At 49.0% G+C, this 22,614-nt stretch overlaps 1 protein-coding gene and 1 non-coding gene across 4 annotated transcripts in view; both read right to left on the reverse strand.

Annotated features, from left to right (window-relative positions):
• DOP1B (DOP1 leucine zipper like protein B) overlaps positions 1-22,614 on the reverse strand; it is a 96,814-nt gene that overhangs the window by 24,499 nt on the left and 49,701 nt on the right. For all 3 annotated transcript variants that reach the window (XM_077765467.1, XM_077765466.1, XM_077765469.1), the window contains 9 exons: positions 21,135-21,406; positions 13,617-13,769; positions 12,836-12,936; positions 11,681-11,871; positions 6,677-8,303; positions 6,091-6,202; positions 5,272-5,460; positions 3,859-3,981; positions 1,996-2,130 (listed from right to left, as the gene is read on the reverse strand). In XM_077765467.1, coding sequence (XP_077621593.1) covers positions 1,996-2,130; positions 3,859-3,981; positions 5,272-5,460; positions 6,091-6,202; positions 6,677-8,303; positions 11,681-11,871; positions 12,836-12,936; positions 13,617-13,769; positions 21,135-21,406 — 2,903 coding nt within the window. The remainder of the gene's footprint in view (positions 1-1,995; positions 2,131-3,858; positions 3,982-5,271; positions 5,461-6,090; positions 6,203-6,676; positions 8,304-11,680; positions 11,872-12,835; positions 12,937-13,616; positions 13,770-21,134; positions 21,407-22,614) is intronic.
• Positions 22-150, reverse strand: LOC144232673 (small nucleolar RNA SNORA7). Its single transcript, XR_013335484.1, has one exon. It is a non-coding gene; the product is annotated as a small nucleolar RNA SNORA7 (small nucleolar RNA).

Raw genomic sequence — 22,614 nt, forward strand, 5'->3', positions numbered from 1 at the left:
TATTTTTATTTTTTTCTTGAACACTGTTGCAAAGTGTCCTCCAATCTCCAGCTACTGAGGAAGCTGGGAACCTCTGCCAGGCTTGCTTTCCCTCCTGTCTCCAAAGCTGGCAGAATATGAACCACTCTCTAGACGCGATCCTGGGAGGTCAAAACTATATTTTTAAATAATCACTGGGGCGCCTGGGTGGCTCAGTCGGTTGAGCATCCAACTTCAGCTCAGGTCATGATCTCATTGTCCATGAGTTCGAGCTTCGCGTTGGGCTCTGTGCTGACAGCTCAGAGTTTGGAGCCTGCTTCAGATTCTGTGTCTCCCTCTCTCTCTCTCTCTTCCCATCCCCTGCTCATACTCTGTCTCCCTCTCTCAAAATATTGACATTAAAAAAATTTTTTAAAAATCACTTTGTCCATTCCGCTAGTTTCCGTTTAGGTAATTATTCTTGTATTTTTCCTAATAATTCTATATTACTTGATAGAATGTAATTATTTCAAGGTTGAAGTAAATCCCTGCTTTCTATCAGACTAAAAACAAAACAGCTCCTACACTTTCAATGAGGTGCCCTGCTTTGGTAAAAACAAACACCTCTGGGGTGCCTGGTTGGCTTAGTCAATGGAGCATCGACTCTTGTTCTTAGGGTTGTGAGTTCAAGCCCCATGTTGGGTGTAGAGTTTACTTAAAAATAAAATTTTCCCAAAAAATAAAAATAAAAAAGCTCTAAGGGCATATAAATGTTAAACCTCAAAGTCTGCTCTGTTTCAAAACCACCGCAGCGAGGACGCCTCGCCTGCGACGCAGAAATGGCGCGCGGAACTACAGGAGCTTCCTGGCACCATCTTAGCGCTCCACGGGCCACTGCAGCCACAGGCACCTCTTCCTTCTCGGAATGCCTCACATGAGTCCTGTCCTCTGCGCCATCTTTTTTTTCTTGTATATAAAAATTACCGAAGTCTGAACTCTGGTCAGAGCTCTCTTCTTGACTAGGCCTCTGCTTTGGCCTATGAGAACTGACTTTCCGCAGAAATGACTCTGTCCATCCCCCACACTATCCTGAACAAACACGACCATGGTTTTGAGCAGCTCAAGGTGGTGTCCCTCAGGTCATGATCCCAGCCCCCTTAAAACGCCTGCCCAAGAGAGCTCAAGGCTGCCAAAACGATTGGCCATTTGCTCAGTCAGCACCCAACAGGCTCCTTCCTGACCTTTCCTCTCAGAGCATTTATTAAATGTAGCTATAAATCCTTCCTCTGTCCTTTGAGATGTACATGCATTTCCTACAACAGGAGTGTCTTTCTCAAGGGCCTGGGAACCATCCTCTGGAATACGGCCATTAAGACAGACAGGACCCTTGCATCCCAGTCTCTGGGGGTACAGGAGCCTACCTTCCATGAGCATCAGTCAGCAAACCCACAGCCTTCTCACAATAACCGACTCCTTTCCCCTGGGGAGCTTTTTGTAATTTTCTACTCTCCTGGCTTTGCTGGAGGTCTTGCTCCTTCACCCTTCCTACTCCCCCCACCTGCCGGTTAAGGTACTCTGTAATACCTCTGCACAAACCGGAACTGAGGCTGGCTCTCTCCCCAACACAGGAGCTACAGAACAGAAGTTGATCTTTACCACCTCTAACTAGTGTCTGGCTCAGCTTCTCTTTGACGCCTCTTAGGCGGCAAGTTCCTTGAGACAAGTGTCATTTCCTCTTCCTAAAGGTTTTGTTCAACTTGACACACTGCAGGGACTCAGAAGGAACCCACTCCTGGGCAGCGCGTGCCGCAGCAGGGAGGGAACGATGGAAGATGGTCCCTGCGCTCTGGTGGTTCCCACCTTCAAACAGGTGCACACTTCACGTGGCCTCGCCCAAGCCCAGCAGAAGTCCTCCGTCCCACCCCCAGGGCATCCTAGCTGCTCCTACGCCTTCTGCTTCCCTCCCAAACACCACTTATAAGACATGGGGATAGAAGGGCACCACGCATCCATCTGGGAGATCCCCACGCTCCTGACCTCATCCCCTCGGATTTGCGGCGGCCTCTTCACCACCTCCTTTACCAGGTGCAGCACTGTGTCCGTCTGCAGGGTGCTGAGCGCACAAATCAGGTCGACAAGGGTCAGCTGGGATGCACTTGCCTCCGGGACAATCTGCCGAGGAAAAAAACAGTTCCCTTAAAGCTCTTTTAAAGAGAAAACAAACACAAGAACGATGCACAGAAAGTATTCTGTAACAGCTGCCCCCGGAGAAAGAGCTCTAATCTTTTAAATAAATATCTAAACAAAAACTGGGTAAAGGACTCTCGTGGGGGAGACAAAGAGTGACCTAAGCATTTAATCGCCGTGACGTAATCAGCATCTGACATATATCAGGAATAACAGGTGCAGTTGATGAGGGGGCAGTGACGTTGGTACGTGTGAGCTTAGAAAGCATCTATTTTTTTAATCTCTACATCTATTGTGGGGCTTGAACTCACAACCCTGAGATCAAGAGTCATGTGCTCCACCAACTGGGTCAGCCAGGCGCCCCTGAGAGAGCATTTTAGAAGCAGATACACTTAATCGAAGGAAGCAGGCTGACACTGAAAGACAGCCCTACAAGTATGAGGACGGTAAAAGAAAAACCAGATAAATCAGGTTATTTTTAGTTGGCCTTGGTGGGAAAGCCCTGGGATGGAAAATACATCTTTATTTTTTAAATGTAGGGCATGAATTCAGGGCTTGAACTCACGACTCTGAGATCAAGACCTGAGCTGAGAATCAAGTTGGATGCTCAACCAACTGAGCCACCCAGGTGCCCCAGGAGATACATTTTTGATGACCAGAGTCTGCATCTTGTGGTCATATGCACTTGGAAGGATCAGATCTGCCACCAGTGAAGACCCCGCAGGTGCTAAGCAGGGTGGCCTGGGCCACCAACCTCTCATGCCTCCTCAGGGAACAGAAGCCTGTGTTGGACACTGAGATAGTTTCCAGGGAGTGGGAAAGACCCTCTGAGGGAGGCATGAGGTAGGAACCTAGATGGCCAAGAGAAAACAAAGGAAGAGGCATGTGTTGGTTTTGCAGAAATGAACCAAGTCCCTGGAGCTGCGTGATAGAGCAGTCAGTGGATAATAAATGGATGGAATGTGAAACGAAATTACCTTTGGGAACCGAATGTGAAGATTTGAATGGGGTATAAATTTTTTTAAGTGCTATTTTTATAAATTAAAAAGCCTGTGGGTCCTAGGTGATAATGATGTGTCACAGTAGGGTCCTGACTGTAACAAACATACCACTTTGGGGGGAGGTGTTGATAATGGGGGATGCCATATGTGTAGGACAGGGGGTATTGGGGAGATCTCTGTACTTTCTCCTCAATTTTGCTGTGAACCTAAGACAACTCTTAAAAAAAGTAAAGCATTTTATGGTTAATAAAAATCTACAAGGGGGACGCCTGGGTGGCTCAGTTGGTTAAGTGTCCGACTCTTGATCTTGGCTCAGGTCATCTCTTGGTTCGGGAGTTTAAGCCCTGTGTCAGGCCCTGTGCCGACAGCGTGGAGCCTGCTTGGGATTCTCTGTCTCCCTCTCTCTTTTTCCCTCCCCTGCTTGCTCAGACGTGCTCTCTCTCTCTCTTAAAATAAATAATCTTTAAAAAATAATAAAAAGAAGTACTCTATATTCATTACAGAGAGATCCGAAAGCAGAAGCCAGGGGTAGCGCCCCGACCCAGCTCCAGACCCAGCTGGAGTGAGACACGCTTGTGTCGTTGACACATTTCAAGCAGTAAAACCACTTCAGTGGTTTCCTGAGCCGGCCTTTAATGCCACCGTCGCTTACATGCGACGCTGGTGTTCCTGGCAGAGCGAGTCTAATACAACTTTGAGTTTTAAACTCTACCTTCATCTTACTGAGGCGTTTAACCTTCTTCCTGCTCCACACTGCTGCCACAGCGGCTGTTAACTGAACTCCCAGATGCGCAGTCAAGGGGTTCAAGAAGTCTAAAATTTTTTGTCGTATGGTCTAGAACGTGGGGAAAAAAGAAGAGTTATGGCAGAGTGGGGCTGGGGCCACCGCGCAGCGCCTGTAACCCCAGGAGTGGACGCCTGCGAGCCGGCCTTGGGGAGGCTGCCCCGCAACCCCAGGCGCAGTAAGGTTCCCTGGTCACATGCCATCAGAACATCCTGTGTTTCCTTGTACCGCTTCTCGTCATTCCTTTTGAACTGGTGGTTAACAGCTGTCTGTCAGGAGGGCAGGGACTTCCTCCTCTTGCCCACCGGTGTATAAACAAGGCCCAGTACACAGCCGCAGGCACGCCAATATGTGTTGGATGAAGTTACTGAGCACTTACTACGTCCCTGTGCCTATAGTTAGTATCACTTTAGATACAACGAGCACGTGAGGGAGATGTCCTCCTTCTTGGGTCCTGGGTCCAGCCTCAGCGCCGCCTTCTCAGATGTAACACTGCCTGCAAAGCACTCACTCTCTCTGCACCACAGTGTTTTTGTTCCTAATCTGGGACTAGTAAGAGCACCTACCTCGTATGTGAGGGCTAGATCTGCCAATAAATGTACAGCACTTTGGATGATGGGTGCTTCCCACCTAAGAAACTCCAGCATAGCAAGGGCAGTGAACTTCCCCAAGGTCCCAGAGTGGCTGAGCAGAGAGCTGAACCCAGGCCGCCCAGCTTCCCGTGCTCTGAACTGGTCCACCCAGCCCAGGCCTCCAGATGCCTGAGTGAGCCCAGAGGCCACAACTGGCCGTGGGTGGTCAGCGGACATGAGACACACCAGATAATTCCAAGCTGCCACACCTGGCAGACAGAGACTGAGCCATGTGCCCAGATGCTTCGAAGGCAGAGACTTGTCAGAAGTGGGGGAGAGCTCAGTAAACTAGAAATATTATGGGCTTTGCATTTCTGGTTTAGTGAAAAGCTCAGAGACACCCTAACATTCTGCCTTGATGTGCCCGTGTGTCCAAGGCAGCACTAAAAGCAGGACATAAGAGACAAGCTGTGTTACAGAAATGCTTGAGAACAACAGGAAAGATCTTTAAACCCCTAGAAACTTCTAGTTTAAAAAAAAAGCAGTGAAAGGAGAAAAAAAACAGGTTAAAAACTCACAAAGCCTTTTCTCCAGGAATAGGAAAGTTATTCTAACAAACTAACTAACTGGAGGCTTCTATTTCTGACTTATGCCTGACTTGGGTTTCACAGAGCACACACTGTTTGATTATCTACGTACATACTCCTGCACATACTTATTTTTGGTGGGACAACACAAAAGAAATAAACCACAGAGGAAGTGCTCTCACTTTGGTGGTTTTAAAGTAAACGGAAGAGGATCCCTTCGTGGCTCCAAGGAGATCGACAGGTCTCTTGTGAGTCTCCTCCTTTCTGAGAACATTCCAGAGAAGGGCCATGGTGTTAACGATTCGAGGCAACTCTTCCAGGATGGCATTCTTGGCATTTTTCAAATTGGTAGGATCGCTTGCAGCAGTGGTCTGAAAATTGGAAATGAACACGAGTGTCGGCTGCGTGTGTGGCAGCCGTGCCCTTCCCACGAGGCCAAGGCGCCAGCGGGATGGGAGTCTGGGCCGCAGCACTCACGTCTCTGACAAGTCCCACGTGCGGGGGCCTGGAAGCAAAATGCTTCCCTGTGCGTTTCCACCCACAGCCTTCTTTCTAAGAGGCGCCCCTGGGAGTCTGAGGCTCCACGTTACAGGCTCCTGAGGTCATTTGGCCAAAGCAGCAGCTGCGTTCTAAAATTTTAATCCCCAACAGGACAGAGCAACTCACAGCTAAAATGGCTTCAGACTGCGGATTTCACAAAGGCCATGAGGTCAAGTAAAAAATATGTGCCAAAGAGAGGACACTTTATCCCATTTGGTTACTGATCTAAGAACAGGCACTGGGAAGGAGCCCCAGGGAGCGCCAGAAGAACAAAACTACACTTGTTGACTTTTACTCGGCCTTGTGCGCGCGTATTTGCATACATGCTTCAGCTGCAAGCATACGTTTGCGTACATATTTTCATTACTCACACGTGCACATTTCTTATTTGAACCAGTCACAACCCAACGAAGACACAACAATACAAGAAAATTGCCTCGAACTCAGGGGAAGAGATTTACCTTTTTATTTTGGTTGGGTTGTTCCAAAAGACAAAAGTGAGTAATGGTGGTCAGGCCTTCCAGAAGAGTGAGTGGATAATCCGGTGAAATGTTTTCCCTCTTGGAGGTTATGCTTTGGTGAAGAAATGAGAAACTCATTTTGAGAATTTTTAACAACGGGGCTGTAACGTTTTTAATCCTACCTAGAAATGCACAAATCAGACAGCAGTACCTTAAATAAACTGGGGCCCTCATACTGAAACAGTTATAATAACGATGGGCATCTTTTGTGCTATTTTACGTTCATACAGTCACTCCGGAAAAACGTTTTCAGATGTTCTAGAATTTCTATGAAGGTGATGCATGTTTTTAGTTCTGTTTTGCAACAACATTGGAGAGTGATGGCGCTACTCAGCTGGGCTGGGTATCTGCGCAGAATAAAATATAAAGGACGGGAGCATTTCGTTCCTAGGTGCCCCTCCTGGCAACACCAGACAGGTGGCTGATTAGGCGGAAATTATTCTCTGACTGGCTTCTACGGCAAATCAGTCATCCTCACCAAAAGTGTCACTAGGGCAATAACGGTGTACCAAAGGGTTCGCCATACCTGATGGAGAACTTCAAAGATTCACTTTCATACTGCTTGACTAGCTCGTCCAAATTTTTGCAAATCTGGACGAGGAACGGTGTCACCGTCCAGCCCAGGGACTTCCCGAAGTACGGCAAGGAGTGCGTGACCAAGCTCACCCAGGCTGGGTGCATGCCGTAGCCGTAGGCGGGCTGCAGCCCCCTCACCACAGCGGACACCAGCAGCCCCTGGGAGGTGAGCGGGTGGGGCTGCACGTACTGCAGGGCGCTGATGGCCTGCTGGAAGTCCAGGGCTTTCCGCCACTCCCGGGACAGTTCGGGCTGATTTTCGGCCTCCTCTTGGACCTGGCCCAGGTGATGTTCCAGGACGATCAGCACCTGCAGGAGCTTCAGCAACTCGATCTGCAGGGGGTGCTCACTCCAGATCTGATCCTGGCCCAGGTTGATGAGGCTCTCCTCGAAGAGGCTCTCCTCCTGCGGGGCCCGGCCTCGCTCGCCGGTGACCAGGCCGTAGCGCTTCTGGCTGGTGTACATGGATGCCGAGAGCGAAAGCAGGACAAACTCCTGAACTTTGCACCTCTGCAGCAAGCTGTGAATGAACTCCACGTGCTTCCCCTCAGCCGACTTAGCCACGGAGACCAGCTGCGTCATTATCCGAATCAAAACCTCCACGCTCTTGACCTGCACGTCCCGGTTGCCGAGGAGGTCTCGGTGGGAGACCTTCAGGTAACAAGGGTAATAGCTGCGCAGGAAACTGAGGCACAGGTAGGTGAGGAGCTCGATCAGCACGGAGTGCGGACACACACTGGGAGACTGGGTCTGGAGCTTCCCGTAGAAACTCTGGCCGACGAGGGCCTCCTGGTGGCGAGCGAGGAGGTTGGAGATGAGGTTGAGGTGCGCGGTGGAGCTGGTGTCCATGCTGGTCCTGGACACCGCCTCGATAAACTCCTTGGGGTTGGTCTTGAGCACGGCCTCTAACACGGAGAAGGCATACAGAACCCTCCGGGAGTCGTAGGGCTGCAGGTACAGCAGAATGTGCTTGAACAAGGCCTCGATGGTCTCCTGCCTCTCCCGCCGCTGCTTCAGCAGCCGGGACGCGCTGAGGGCCTGGAGCTCCAGGTCGGCCTCCTCGTCGCTGGAGAACGACTCGGAAGCCTGGGTCTTGTCCGAGTCCACGCGCACCAGGCTCAACCTGGCAGCGGGCCTGGGGCTTTCCTGGAAGGCGGCCAGGAAGGCCGAGCGCTTGGGGTAGGCCCTGCCCCCCCTGGGGATGGGCGCGCAGCAGTTCTCCTCGTGGCTCAGCTCCTGCGGGTCGTGGGAGGGGGAAGAAAAGGAGGACGTGTTCTCACTGTCCGTGTGGGCGGAGCCCGTGTCCGCGGACTCTGTGTGCTCGCTGCTGTCCACGGTGCTGCAGGTGGGCCCGTCGGGAAGGTCCACGTAGTCGGGAAGGTCGTCCTCGCTCAGCTCGCTTCCCAGGGGGCACTTCTCTGGTTCCTTCTCCACCTCGGCCCAGATGGCCTCGCGGTCAACGGTGGTGAGCTGGCTCAGAGGCACACCTTCTTCCGAGCTGCCTTCCTGGAGCTCGGCCACTCCCCCTGCCTCTTTGAAGGGCGTCTTCTGCCTGTGAAACCAACGATGCAAGTCTTCTGGAAATTACAAAATGACAAATGACTTCAGAACAGAAGGGGCGGCTATGATATGTTAGTCCTAGAATGATCTTTATATTAAAGCTGGACAGAAAGATCAATGTTAATAAAATTCCCCCCAAACACTGTAACCCCGGAGTCTACATTGTATTATGGACAAAAGGCAGGCAAATAGAAGTGAACAGGTCACAACTTTCACGGGGAGGGTGAGTTTTAAAAATGCGTGTTATTTTGTTCCAGGAGTTTCCTTTCAAGAAATGTATCCTACAGAAATGTCAGCAAAAGGTTTTCAAAGCTGTCGGGGTGTTCATCAGACAGTTACGTGTGAAGATAAACTGGGAAGCCGACAAAACATGGAGAGACTAGGAAAAATCTCAGCGCCCGCCAGCAGTGGAGTGCTACTTGGGTTTTTAAAAGATGGATCTGTAGGTACTGATATGGAGCAGTGTGCAGGATATATTATGTGAAAAAAGAAAAATCAAGGGGCGCCTGGATGGCTCAGTCAGTTAAGCGACCGTTCAACCCTTGGTTGTGGCTCAGGTCATAATCTTGGGGCTTCATGGCAGCGCAGAGCCTGCTTGGGATTTTCTCTCTCTCTCTCTCTCTCTCTCTCTCTCNCAAGCTGCAGAATCAGGCTGTAGTGAATGACCTTATTTAGGAGAGAGCATCTACAATACACAGCTTTTAAAAAATCTAGAGGACTATCTACCAAACTATCTGTACTTAGCTCTATTAGCATTTCAAGGGACTTTCATGTGTGTTTCTACTTCAATTTTTAAAATAAGAATGTTAGCACTCTACAGTCAGAAAATATCCACTACTTTAAGATATTCAGGGTCTTAAGGCACCTGGGTGGCTCGGTCTGTTAAGCGTCTTACTCTTGATGTCGGCTCAGGTCATGATCTCACGGTTCATGGGACGGAGCCCTGTGTCGGGCTCTGCATTGACAGTGCAGAGCCTGCTTGGGATTCTGTCTCCCTCTCTCTCTCTGCCCCTCCCCTACTTGTGCATATGCACACACACTCTCTCTCAAAATAAAACAAAATAAATAAATAAATAAAATACAATAGTCCATCTCTTTAAAAAGGAACAACAGCCAGAAAGAAGTCTTTGGTATGTACCACCAAACCATCTTAATACACAGCTCTTAGCAAATCTATTCCATGAACATTAAACAGGATTAGGGAAGGAGGAAGAGTAAGACAGAAATAGATGAGCTGCCTGATGCTCTGTCTTCAAAATAGAGTTCTACGCAGTTACACGGATGGGGTGGGGAGCAAGCACTACACTTCTAGTTCCTTCCAGGGGAAGGGCATGGCAGGGAAAAGATATTTTCTCTTACTAGGACAGCTGCAGCAAACATGGGCTAGAGGAGGCAACAGGAAGTGCCATGTGACTTTTATTTACTCTTTTAGAGAGAGAGAGAGAGAGCGCGCGCACGCACAAGAGCACAAGTGGGAGAGGGGCAGAGAGAGAGAGGGAGTCACAGAATCCGAAGCAGGCTCCAGGCTCTGAGCTGTCAGCACAGAGCCCGACGCGGGACTTGAACTCATGAGCTGTGAGATCGTGACCTGAGCCAAAGTCGGAGGCTTAACCGACTGAGCCACCCAGGCGCCCCAGTACGTGTGACTTTTAAAACCAGCACACATCGCATTAGAACTTTTAAATTTTTTAAAAAATTTAACTCCAAGTTGGTTAACATATAGTGTCATAATGATTTCAGGAAGAGAAATGTAGTGTAGTGCAGTGTAGCGATCCATCACTTACACACAACAAACACCCAGTGCTCACCCCAAAAGGTGTTCTCCCTAATGCCCCTCACCCCTTAGCCCTTCCCCCAACCCAGCATCCCACCAGCAACCCTCAGTTTGTTGTCTCTAAGAGAGTCTTATGGTTTGTCTCCCTCTCTGTTTTTATCTTATTTTTGCTTCGCTTCCCTTATAGAACTTTCTTTGTCACACAAAGGAACACTAAAAAATGTAGCTGCCATTAATGACAGCCAAGCTTTCAAGAAGATGCTTTAGTTTATACTTTCTCATAATATGGAATAGTAAAAGGGCTTGTCTTTGAGGAGGCAGCCAGCTTTCCTTCCTGCAGGAAAAGGAGAGGTTATGGTTTTAGGCAGGGAACCTTGCAGAGTGCAGAAGCCATCTCAGAAATCGCTGCTTATGCAGGTGTGAGGCTGCTTTTTCTCCGTAAGATAAGACTGGTGCAAACAGAGTATTTACAGCCCAGTGAGCTAACCCAAAGCTTGCAAACCCACTGCTTAGAAAGCTGCAGGAAGTCATAAAATACACCTATTGTGGGAAGTCATGTTAGTTCATAAACTGTGCCAGGAACTAACCACACAAATGTACTACACTCATCAGGTTCATTTCAGCCTTTCTTTTCTTCTTCCTACCTATTTGCTGTTAAACTTGTGCTAAAGATGCCTCTGGAAGTTTTTTTTAGAACTCACAGGCTTATTTCTTCTGCATTTCTGATTGTATATTCACAGAATTTATAGCTGGAAAGAACCTTAGAGAGCAGACAAAAAAATGGATAAATAGAAACCATTGTGGTTTTTGTGGTATCTTACCATGTGGTTGAAGGTTCACAAATAAAAGCCATTTTCTAGATAGATACAATGGACCAGATTACATGCCGATTACATGCAAATTTCAACCTCTCGCCTTTCCTAGCTGGAGGCCACCTAAACTACCCCTAGCTCTTATTAGGGATCTGGAGAGAAGTGCCAGCCTAGCCTCCTCAACCTTAACTTCCTGCTGGGCACTGAACTGTGACTCCTAAGTGAAAGCATTGGCTTGGGAAGACATTGGTGTGGATGGCCGTTATTTTTTCCTCCTATCTTAGGTGCACTTGAACTTTTCATTAGCAAAAGAATTAAAAAATCAGCTATTTTTTTAATGTTTATTTATTTTTGAGGGAGGGGAGGGGCAGAGAGCGAGGGAGACACAGAATCCGAAGCAGCTCCAGGCTCTGAGCTGTCAGCGCAGAGCCCAGAGCCCGATGTGGGCCTAGAACTCCCAAATTGTGATATCATGACCTGAGCTGAAGTCAGACACTTAACTGACTGAGCCACCTAGGCGCCCCCTCAGTTCCTTTTTATTGGGATGTGGGTTGCTAAAAATTTCTTTTTTTTTAATTAAAAAATCTGATTTTTCAGTGAAAACAACAAGTGCACACCATAGTAGTTCTACATGCTGGTTAATCTGCTCCTTAAACTTTAAAAGTCTTCACAGCTTTCCAAAGTACCCTCACACCCTTTCAACCTAACGAAACCGCCGAGTGCAGCTAAGGAACTTGGCTATTGCCACCGGCAGCCGGGGCTTGGGCCACCCCTTCCTCCCAGCCAGGCCCAGGGACCCCGGGCTCACCTGCTGAGTTCTCCTGCTTGAGGCAGTGGATGGAGGTCCTCTGGGTCTTGGGCTGGAGGAGGAGCAGGAGCATGGGCTCCAGGATGCGCGCTACGTCACCCAGGGAGAGTGCCCGCACCAGCCAGCCCTGCGCGGCCGCGCTGATGGCGCCGTCCGTGCACGCCAGGCTGTCCAGCACGACGAACAGGGGCCTGTGGGTGGGAAGGGCACTATCGAGTCAGCATTCAGTGACCCCGTGCACCAGGATGCCCATGGGGAGCTTCACCCAAACTGGGTTTAGAGACCCATGCAGACTGGGCGCCCGGGGGGCTCAGTCAGTTGAGTGTCTGACTTTGGCTCAGGTCATGATATCACGGTTCATGAGTTCANGGAATTTCTGGGGGAGCTTTTAAAATCCTGATGCCCAGGCTGCACCCCAGATTGGTTACATCGACTGGGGCGGGCAGCCAGCCCCAGAATCAGCTGGCATCCCTTAAGCTGGGCGCCTGGCCCCACACCTAGTTTTGGAAACAAGAAAGGGGATTTTTAAATTTTGTTTTTTAAGTTTATTTATTCACTCGAGCAGAGAGGGAGGAAGAGAGAGAAAGAGCACAAGCATGGGAGGGGCAGAGAGAGAGGGAGAGAGAATCCCAAGCAGCTCTGCACTGTCAGTGCAAAGCCTGACACGGGGCTTGAACTCACGAACCAATGAGATCATCAACTGAGCTGAAGGCAGCCGCTTAACTGAATGAGCCCCCCAGAAGGCCTGAGGAAGGCTATTAAAAAAAAAAAAGTGCACTAGATTGTACTGCACTGAAGTTCACATCTCACAAACACGGTTGACAACACTGCGAGTGTAAACACGCAGCGTAGCTAACCACCTGGTTCCAGACCGAGACCGCTCCCGGCCCTACAGAGGTCCCCTCGTGAGGCGTGTTCTCAAAGCTCTGCTGGTGATTCTGATGCACGCTGGGCTTCCTCCCCCAGGACCAAAGTGAGAACACTCCCACCACGCACTCACATATGCCTGGCCTGAATTCACTTGCGGGATCGTTGGGGATTGTTTGCTGTGCATCCAGAACATGAGGTCACAGTCTCCATCCCACACCCCCCACTCCCCAGCCGCACACAAGCGTCCTGCGCGTTCAGAGTAACTGCCCACGTGGACTGCCTTACCTGTCCAGGGAGCGGTTGTGAGATGTCACCCGACTGCCTGGCGTCTCTCTCGTCAGGTGCCAGATGACGGAGAACCTAAACAGAGCCTCCAGTCTTGTCCCCTTGACGAGGAAACAAGCGGGAGTTAGGCACCTAGTTTCCTAAGAGCACGCTGTCCGCAGCCAGCGAACACAGCCGCGTAACAAACAGCTCAGAGGGATGGCAGGAATGTGAGCAGAGGCGCTGGGCTCCCAGAGTGCCTGGGCTGCGACCTGGACGGTGGGGGACCTGCCTCCTCTCCTCCTTGCTCACTGTGTCAGCGTGCACAGTCAGACACCACGTTAGCCCACATCCAGGGTCACAACTGGACCTGTGGTTGAAGATCACAAGATCTTTGTGGATGTGCCAGGCCCAAGTGGCTTAGAGAACAAGGACACAACTTGACTGCAAAGGACGGCCCGGGCCTAAAAGGGCGATGCGTTCTCTATGACTCCCTACTTCCCCGGCAGCTCCAGAGCCCGTGAGAACCCACAGCTCCTGCAAACATCGCCGGAGTTGGGGTAGGTTTCCCTGGTGAGCCTTCACATGGACACAACCCTTGTTCTCAGGACTCTAAGAAGGGGTGCCTTGTGCTTCTGAGGGCCCCCCAATCCCGAGATTCTGGGACACCTGTTGGTTGATCAGGAATGCCCACTGAGCCCCGGAATGACTGTGTATGTGTAAGTCTGCCTCAGGCACATGCAGTGAAGGGTGGCCTGGCATTGGGATCATAGGACAGAGACTACAGGCTGCCACGACTGACCTTGTCAGGGTCCAGGAGGGCATGGCAGATGATGTCCTCGCAGATGCTGGCTGTCGGGGCCAGGCAGTGCAGCCGGTAGAACAACTCTACACAGGTGACATGATGCTCCCGGGTCTCCTTGTTCAGCTGATTCCAAAGCACACGAGCCACCCTCTGGGACAGGAGGGAGACCGTGAGAACACAGGCACCACCCACATTTCTTCTTTGTGCCAGTCCAGTGCCAGCACCAAGGACCCGGCTTCCACCTATACTTGCTACGTGAGAATCCTTAATATACAAAGAAGTACCATGAATGAACAAAACAAAGCAAAGCAAACCCCAAACCAAACTAAAACCCCAGCAGGTAATGTGACAGGCTACACTTGGAGCTTTCTCTACATCCACCCAGGGGCTCAAACTCATGACCCTGGTATTAGGAGTCACAAGCTCGGGGTGCCTGGGTGGCTTAGTCGGTTAAGCGTCCAACTTTCGCTTAGGTCATGATCTCGCGGTNGTCAGCACAGAGCCCAATGGGCTCGAAGCCATGAAATGTGAGATCGTGAACTGAGCCAAAGTCGAACACTTAACCAAATGAGCCACCCAGCACCCTGTTCTTTTCATTTTTTAAGTAAGCTCTATGCCCACTGTAGGGCTTGAACTCATGGTCCTGGCATCAGGAGTTGTAGGCTCTATCGACTGGGCCAGCCAGGCGCCCCTTCAAACTTGGAGGCTTCTGAGCAGCTAAGAACACTGCAGCTCTTACCTAAACCTCATTACTTTCTGAGAGAAATCAGCTGGAAGCAGGAACCTACTGGCTGATGTATCCATTTGACCAGCACACTTGATAAAGCCTAACTATGTGCTGGCAGCGTGGTGACTCGCAGTGGTCACCAGTCTTGAGGAGACACTCACAGCACCTTCCCTACCACCTGTGGTTGGCTCAAATTGGTCACCACACGGTACTGATGAGCATCGTGGCTTTCGTGGTATAAACTCCACAAACCTGCCTGTTCCCATTCCTGTGCACAGTGCCGCGGCGGACGCTCAGCTCACTTCCAGGACACAAATCACACCCCAAATCAGGTCGTCTGTCTCCTCAGCCCTGATCTGCGCTCTTTAAACCTGCGGGGGCTGCACCTGGCTGCAGCCCCTCCCGAAATTCCAGGGAGCACCAGCGGGGTGCCTGCCTCACCAGGGTGAGACTCAAAGGGAGGGTCGACCTCACTTCCTGGAAGGAATCTCTGAAGGCATTCTTCCGGGTCATGGAAAAAGACTATGCCTCACAGACTGGAATATTTTCTAAGTACATCTTAGACCAAATGTCTAAGGCCAAATCTTAGGCAGTCCCTTTCTGGCCCATTTATTTTTATTACATAAAACTATCTTCTCTGCATAAATCAAATTAACCACTGACTGCCTCGAGCCCCTGACCATTATGTCTATTATTTTTTTTAATCTAAAGGAATGTGATTCCCAATTATCAAATGGCAATTAAACCTCTGATACAAAACTTTGACTAAGGAGAGTAGTCCCCTTACTTGTGGTCCCCATGGGCAAATTTACATGTGAGAGACTTCTGGAATTGAAGGGGTGCGGAGTTGATGTTGATCCCCAAACACATGCCTGCTCCTTCATCTATGTTGGACTTCTCCATCCCTGTGTTCTGGACACTTTGTTAGTGAACTGAATTCTGCCTTTACCACCTGATCAGAAAGGTCAGTCAGGCGACTCATGGGATCGCAGACCTTATTGTGTGCATTGTGGGCAACAGTACGTGGTACTGGTACGTGGGCTGTTCCGTGGGAATGAGAAAGGGCTAGAAGGCCTGGAAGCAGCCTTACTTTGGAACCGAGAACTGGGCGGGGGCGAGGGTGTGCGGGAGGAAGACTGGCTGGCTGTTTGTGGGGGCTGCTTTACTGCCTCCCAGTCCAGCATCTGGATGTGGTCAGGCACTGGGGTCCTTGCCGCCCCCAGCCCGTAAGAGCTGTACACTTTATAAAGGACGCTCTGGTGCCTGACGGGCAGTAAGTACTCAGATCTGTACTAAATCTGATTCAAAACAAAAATCAAGGCTTCAGACAGAACTCGGAAAAGCGTCCTTTCCAAAAACACCACTAAGTGTATATCATCACAACAAGGGCATTTAATGCGGTCAAAGATTCACGGATTAAATTCTTTCTTCTGTTTTCCTCTCTGTGCCTATAATACGATGATGCCGAGCTTCTCCGATATACGCAGGACCAAGGAAGGACTTGCCCCGTCACTGCTGCTTATTACAGCGACGCTGTTCCCGGCTGCAAGATCCACACGGGCTCAACTTTGGTAGGAAGGGGAGAGGTACAAGGGGCCCAAGACAAACAGCAATTAAATAAGGCTCCACCCGGAGCTGACACTGTAAATGGGGTCTGAGTACGCAAGTTAGTATGGCCGTGTGAGGAGCTCTGTGGACTCGCTCCCAGAAAAGAAAATTTAAAAATGATTTTAAAAATTATAAAATTCTAAAAAAGTTTAAATTACAGCACTGTAAAAAAGTATAGAAAGTTATAAGAAAAATAAAACTATCAAACATGATTTAGGGTCTCTGGAAATTATCCTAAGGCCACTCAGGAAATAAACATTTATTTGAGAACATCTACTAAGTTACAATTAAAGCAACAAGTCTGTGGCAGTTGAACTACGACCGTACTCACCCCCTCGGCTCGGCAGGGCTTGAGGAGGAAAGTGACTACCTCTCCAGGTAGAGTCCCCTCCCCACCAGCTCCTAGTCAAGGCTCTGCGAAAGGGGAGGCCACAGCATTTCGATCCTCGTCCCCCTTCTCGGGTGGAGGCTGTATCCAGGCTGCAGGCCACCAGTGCTGGCATTCTGGTCATTCTTACCCTGGTTTGCTTGCAGAGGGAAGTTACAGGCTGGGAGAAGCCAGCACACAAGGCTGGAGGGCCCCGCCCCTGCGGGCAACCTTCGGGGCTTTCACTCCAACAGAAGCAGGTCCCGGTCTGGGTCCCAGCTCTTTCTGAGCAAAGGGACATGGAGACTTTGCCCAGAGGGAGAGGCATGCGCAAAACAGAGAGCTCCGTCGAGGGAACGGAGTTTGCCTGGAAGAGGGTGAGGAAGTTCAAGTCTAGGGTACTCTTTTTTTTTTTTTTTTAATTTTTATTTATTTCTAGGAGAGAGAGAGACAGCGTGAGCAGGGGAGGGTCAGAGAGAGAGGGAGACACAGACTCTGAAACAGGCTCCAGGCTCTGAGCTGGCAGTCAGCACAGAGCCCGACGTGGGGCTTGAACCCACGAACCGCGAGATCATGACCTAAGCGAAAGTTGGACGCTTAACCGACTAAGCCACCCAGGCGCCCCGAGTCTAGGGTACTCTTAAAGACAATGGAATTTTTGTAGTAAGGAATTAAGTGGAGGCCGGAAGCTCCAGCAGAGCCAACAAGTGAAACCACAGGCCAGCTCGTTTATCAGAAATAACCAGGAAAAGAGGGAGCTGGGAAGAAGTCTCCTCGCAAAACAAAAACAAAACAAAACAACCTCAAACACTGGTATCAAAAAACTATTAGACTGTGGACTAATTTACGCCTTTGGGCACCGTGGGAAACAAGACAGCAGTCGGTCAGCAGTTAGTGGAGCCTCACAGCTGGGTGTGAGACCAACAGACAGCTTCACAGAGACACCGGGGAGAGATATAGTCAATGAGAACCCCGCTAAGACCAGCATCATCTCAGGGGCCTGCACATTCCTCCAGGGAGCAGCGCCACAGGGCCCACACTGCAGGGAAACAGACTTCACTAGAACAGTCTAGGCAAGTCACTAAGCAATCAACAAGAAAGGAAGACAGCAACAAGACTTGCGGGCAGGGGTCAGACTAAAGTTGCTATGATACATTATCTAAAATGCCCAGTCTTCAATAAAAATGACGGGACATGCAAAGGAACAAGAGAATACAATAAGCACACAAGGGTGAAACAGCAGGCAGCAGTAGGTGTCTGTGAGGGCAACCCAGGTGTCAGATTTATTCAACAAAGACATCATAGTAGCCATTAGAAGTGTGTTCAAATAACTAAAGGAAACCATGTTGTAAAAACCAAAGGAAGGGACACCTCGGGGGCTCAGTCGTTAAGCATCTGACTTTGGCTCAGGTCATGATCTCACGGTTCAGGAGCTTGCGCCCTGCTTTGGAGAAGCCCCACTTCTCTCTCTTGCTCTCCCTCTCTCTCTCTGCCCCTCACTCAGTTGAGCTCTCTCTCTCTCTCTCAAAAAAGAAAAAAAAGAAAGAAAGAAAGGTATGATGGCAACTTCTCATCAAGTAGATAATATCAACAAGTAAAAAGCATTAAAAAAAAAAAAAAGATGAAAAAGAACCAAATGGGAATTCTATTCTAGAATTCAAAGTATAATAATTGAAATGAATCTTTCATCCCTGAGGAGGCTCGGCGGTTCATTTGACCCGAACAGAGGAAGAAGCAGCAAAGAAAACCGATTGACAGAAATTACAAAATCTGAAGAGTAGAGAGAAAAAAATGAAGAGGATGATGAGGACCTTAGAGAAACGTGGGACTGTATCAAGCGCTGCAGCGTTTCCCACAAGTGGAGTGCTAGGTGAGGAGGGGAGGCAGCGGCAGGAAAAATATGTGCAGAAATAATGGCTAAAGAAACCTTGCCACATTTGATGAAAAAACATTAATCTTACACATGCAAGAAGCTTAAAGAATTCCAAGTAGGATAAACTCCAAGCCGTCCACACTGGACACATCACAACGAGATGCTAATGGACAAAAGAGGGAAAATCTTGAAAGCAGCAAGAGAAGTCACTCATCATTCATAAGGGAAATTCGGTAAGATTAAGAGCCGCCTTTTCATAAGAAAGGCTGGAGACAGGAAGACAGTGGGATCACGTATTCAAATGGTGAATTTAAATGTAAGATCATTCAACATTCACATGAGCATTTGTTATGGATTATTTAAAAAGTGCTGGTTTCCTGGGGCGCCTGGGAGGCTCAGTGAGTTAAGTGTCTGACTCTTGGTTTCGGTTCAGGTCACGATCTCACTCACGGTTGGGGAGTTTGTTCGAGCCCTGCACTGGGCTCTGTGCTGACAGCTCAGAGCCTGGAGCCTGCTTCAGATTCTGGTCTCCCCCTCCCTGCCCCTTCCCCCACTCACACTGTCTCTATCTCACAAAAATAAAAATGTTAAAATAAATAAATAAAATAAAAATAAAAAAGTGCTGCTTTCCTTAAATATTGTATATTCAGGCATACCTGGGGCTGATTAAAGTAGATTTATTCTTATATTCAAAGTGTTGACAGAAAAAAAAAGCCCAACCACGAACATTATATCTAGTAAAACTATCTTTTATAATAGAAGGTGAAATAAAGACATTCCCAGATAAACAAAAACTGAGCGAATTTGTAGCTAGCAGACCTGTCTTATAAAAAACACGTAAGGAAGTTCTTGGTGAAAGCAATCGATCCCAGTGAATCAAACCCATAGAATGGGCAAAAGCACCAGTAAAGGTAATTATGTAGTTCTACAAAGTGTGTATTTCCTTTCTTCTTTCAACTGATTCTTTTAGAAAGGTTGTGTAAACGACAGGCACACAAGTACTGCTGACAATGCGATGGCAGACACAGCACCAGGGGCACAGGGGAGGGGGAGAGAGCGGAGGTGCACAGGAGGAAGGAAATGGCGCAGGTGAGGCCTGAAATCCACAAGAGCCAGAACTGGTAAGCAAGAAGGTTAAGTACCACACTCTCTGTCTAGCTATTTGTTTTCCTTTCTTCTTCCAGCTTCCTGGAAAGGACATAAAATTATGTAATGACCATAATACCGTGTCATTGGGTGTGTGACGCACATGGATGTGATGTGTGTACCAACAGTACAAGAATGGGGAAGAGGAGAAGCCCACACTGCAGGAGGCCTCCGGGTTTCACTGGGACTCAGCCTGGAAGTGAGTAGATTCTGGGAAGTTAGGATGTACCTGGTATACCCTAGAGTGACCACTAAGAAAACAGCTCCAAAAATACATTGAGGAAAGTCATTAAAGCGATTAAAATACATAACTGGAAAACATTCATTTACTGAAAAAGAAAATTGCAATGGAGAAATTAAAAAAAGAGAAAATAGGTAAAATGGCACAATTCTGTGAATATGGTTAAGAACTGTTGAACTGTACATTTCACGTGGGTGATTTATGTGGCATGTGAATTCTACCTAAGTAAAGCTGTCATTAACAATGACAACGAAAAGCAACAAAGCCTAGAGGTGGCCTCAGTTACATGACATGTGAGAAGCGCTCATCCCAAACAGGAGATGGGCAGCCTGTCCCAAAAGCCTTTCAGAGCATAGGCTGTCAGGACCGAAAGGGACTGGTTAGTTTCAGTATCTCATTCACCCATAAAATATTGGAAATATCTCTTCCTTGGTGCCAAAGTGTTCAGGGTGTCTGCTGCCCCATCACTGCAGGGGCAAGGTCCTGGTGAGCGGGCACATCCCTCTCTGCACCCCATGGCCCGCATCCCTGCTGGGTGGGCCAGGGAAGAAGAGGGCCCTGACCCCCGGGCCCTCCGACACACTGTTTAAGAATGCTGACCAGTTCACAATTGTGGGAAAGACATACAAGCATCATTCGCTAGAGGAACCGGACGGTCATGAGGCAGACCAAAGGTCAAGTGGCAACCAAGTTAGTTAGGTGGCCCCTGAATGGCCGAGCGATGCGTAGAGGGAGCAGTCTCAGGATCTAACAGCCTCCCAGGTGAGACCCCATGAGACCCAGCTGCAGTCTATCTTGCCCTTTGCCACCCACAGGCACCATCTTTATAATAAACTTCACTTTTCCTCATGAGCTAGTTGGAACTGTTTTCTTTTCTTTTTTTTAATGTTTTCTTTTTATTTTTGAGAAAAGTAGAGAGAGGGAGAGAGAGAGAATGGGGGAGGGGCAGAGAGAGAAGACAGGGAGACACAGAATCCGAAGCAGGCTCCAGGCTCTGAGCCGTCAGCACAGAGCCCAGCGTGGGACTTGAACTAACGAACGGTGAGATCACGACCTGAGCCGAAGTCAGACGCTTAACCTACTGAGCCACCAGATGCCCCGGCTGGAACTGTTTTTAACTTCTTGCAATTAAGAGCCTTATCATACATATGCAGCTTTAAACTATTTTACTTTGTCTCCACAAAGAGGAACATGTGCTCACCATCTTCAGCAATAACATTTTCTCAATGACAGGTAACTAAGTTGTCCTTGAGGCTAAATAGCTTCGAAGCCTTTAACCTTCTGTTAGGGCCCAGTCTCTTCTTCTGTATATTTAGAGAATTTAACAGTCCTTATGCACAAATATTTTACTGCCCTCTTGCCACAGAGCTAGAAACTGTACCAGGAGCCTGGGACAGAGAGACAGACAAGGCAGGTACAAGGCTGGAGCAACCCTCTCTGGCTGTCACCAAAGCCACCACTTCCCTTATCACAGGGACTGTGGCCTCGGGGACAACTTTAGATACCTGGTTGGGAAGAGGGTGTCACCCGCCCTCCTCCCAGTGGGACGTTACCTGATAGAAATCTGTTTTCTCTGCAATGACTTTCAATATTCCCGGAGCAACGGGAGGGACGGTCACCATCTGCAGCTTGCCGAAAAATGGGTTGTGTCCAGAGCTTTTGTAGCGTTTCATCTTGTCTTCGATGACCAGGGCGAGGGACTGGGAGTGGCTGATCACCTCCAGCAGAGTGGAGATGGCGACGTTCTGGAGGAAGCAGTCGGACACGCAGCAGCAAACAGTCATGAGGGACCTCAGCCACGACGGGAAGGTGCAGTCGCCGCCTCCTGGAAGGAAGCCAGTCAGAGAGGAGGGAGATAAAGAAAAACCTCATGAACGTGGCTCACAATTCACAGATCCTAAGGCACCCTGAGATCTAGATGTCACAGGGCCAGCAGGTACGATAACCTCTTGTGATATGCTAACAGTCATCGCTTAGGGCCAGAGGACAAAGGGGACTGGGTCTGCCTTCAAAAGCTTGTCAGACTCTTTGAATTCTGAAAATGTCAGTGTCAGGGCTTTGAGAGGATTCAAAGCATCTTTATTTAAAAGTTTACATATAATAAAACTCACCTTAAAAATTTCTTTTAAATTTACATATAGTAAGTTCACGTTTTTTGGTGTAGTTCAAAATGGTTCTTCAAGGTTGCTCCCTTGATAACGGGACATGTGAAATTAGCTTTACGGGAGGCCCGAAATACACTGTGGACTTGAATTCCAAGTGCAATGCCTCCAGGTATGGTGTCATTTGCAGCTAACGGTCCAAGAGACAGACTGCACAGGAAATCTGCTGTGATGACTACAAGAAGGGACAGCTTTGTCCTGTGTTCCCTCCAACGTGATCACTTCTTTCTTGTTTCCCACGTTCCTCTCTCACTTTTTCTTCCAGTGTTCACTGCCTGCTAAGGACTGGACTGTGTCTGCCCCAAATTCCTATGCTGAAGCTCCAACCTCTAGTGTGCTGGCATTCAGAGGTGGGGCCCTCATGATGGGATTGGTGGCCTTAGGAGAAGACAAACTGGAGAGACCCACCCCCCACGTCCCCGGGATGTGAGCGTCCTGCAAAAAGGTGGCTGTTAATAACCCAGGGGAGAGATGTCCTCAGAAACAGACTATGCTGGCATCCTAACCTCCCACTTCCAGCCTCCAGAACTCCGAGAAAGAAATTTCTGTTGGTTTAGCCACTTGATCTCTGGGATTTTGTTATGGCGGCCTGGGCTTCTAAGATGCTGCCTGTTATAGATTGAACTGTGTACCTGCCCCCAACTCCCCCCAGATTCTTATGTTGCAGTCATACGGTCCTTTAGGACCTCAGAATGTGACCTTATTAGGAAACAGGGTTGATGCAGATGTAGTTAGTTAAAACAAGGTCACATGAGAACAGGCCCCTAATCTAACACAACTGGTGTCCTTCTAAGAAGGAAATCTGAACACAGGACACGTATGCGCACACGGGGGAACGCCACGTGGACTAGAGCTATAATGCCGCGGGCCA

Source organism: Crocuta crocuta, unplaced genomic scaffold (genome assembly GCF_008692635.1).
Source record: "Crocuta crocuta isolate KB4526 unplaced genomic scaffold, BGI_CrCroc_1.0 scaffold84, whole genome shotgun sequence".
Lineage (NCBI taxonomy): Eukaryota > Metazoa > Chordata > Mammalia > Carnivora > Hyaenidae > Crocuta > Crocuta crocuta.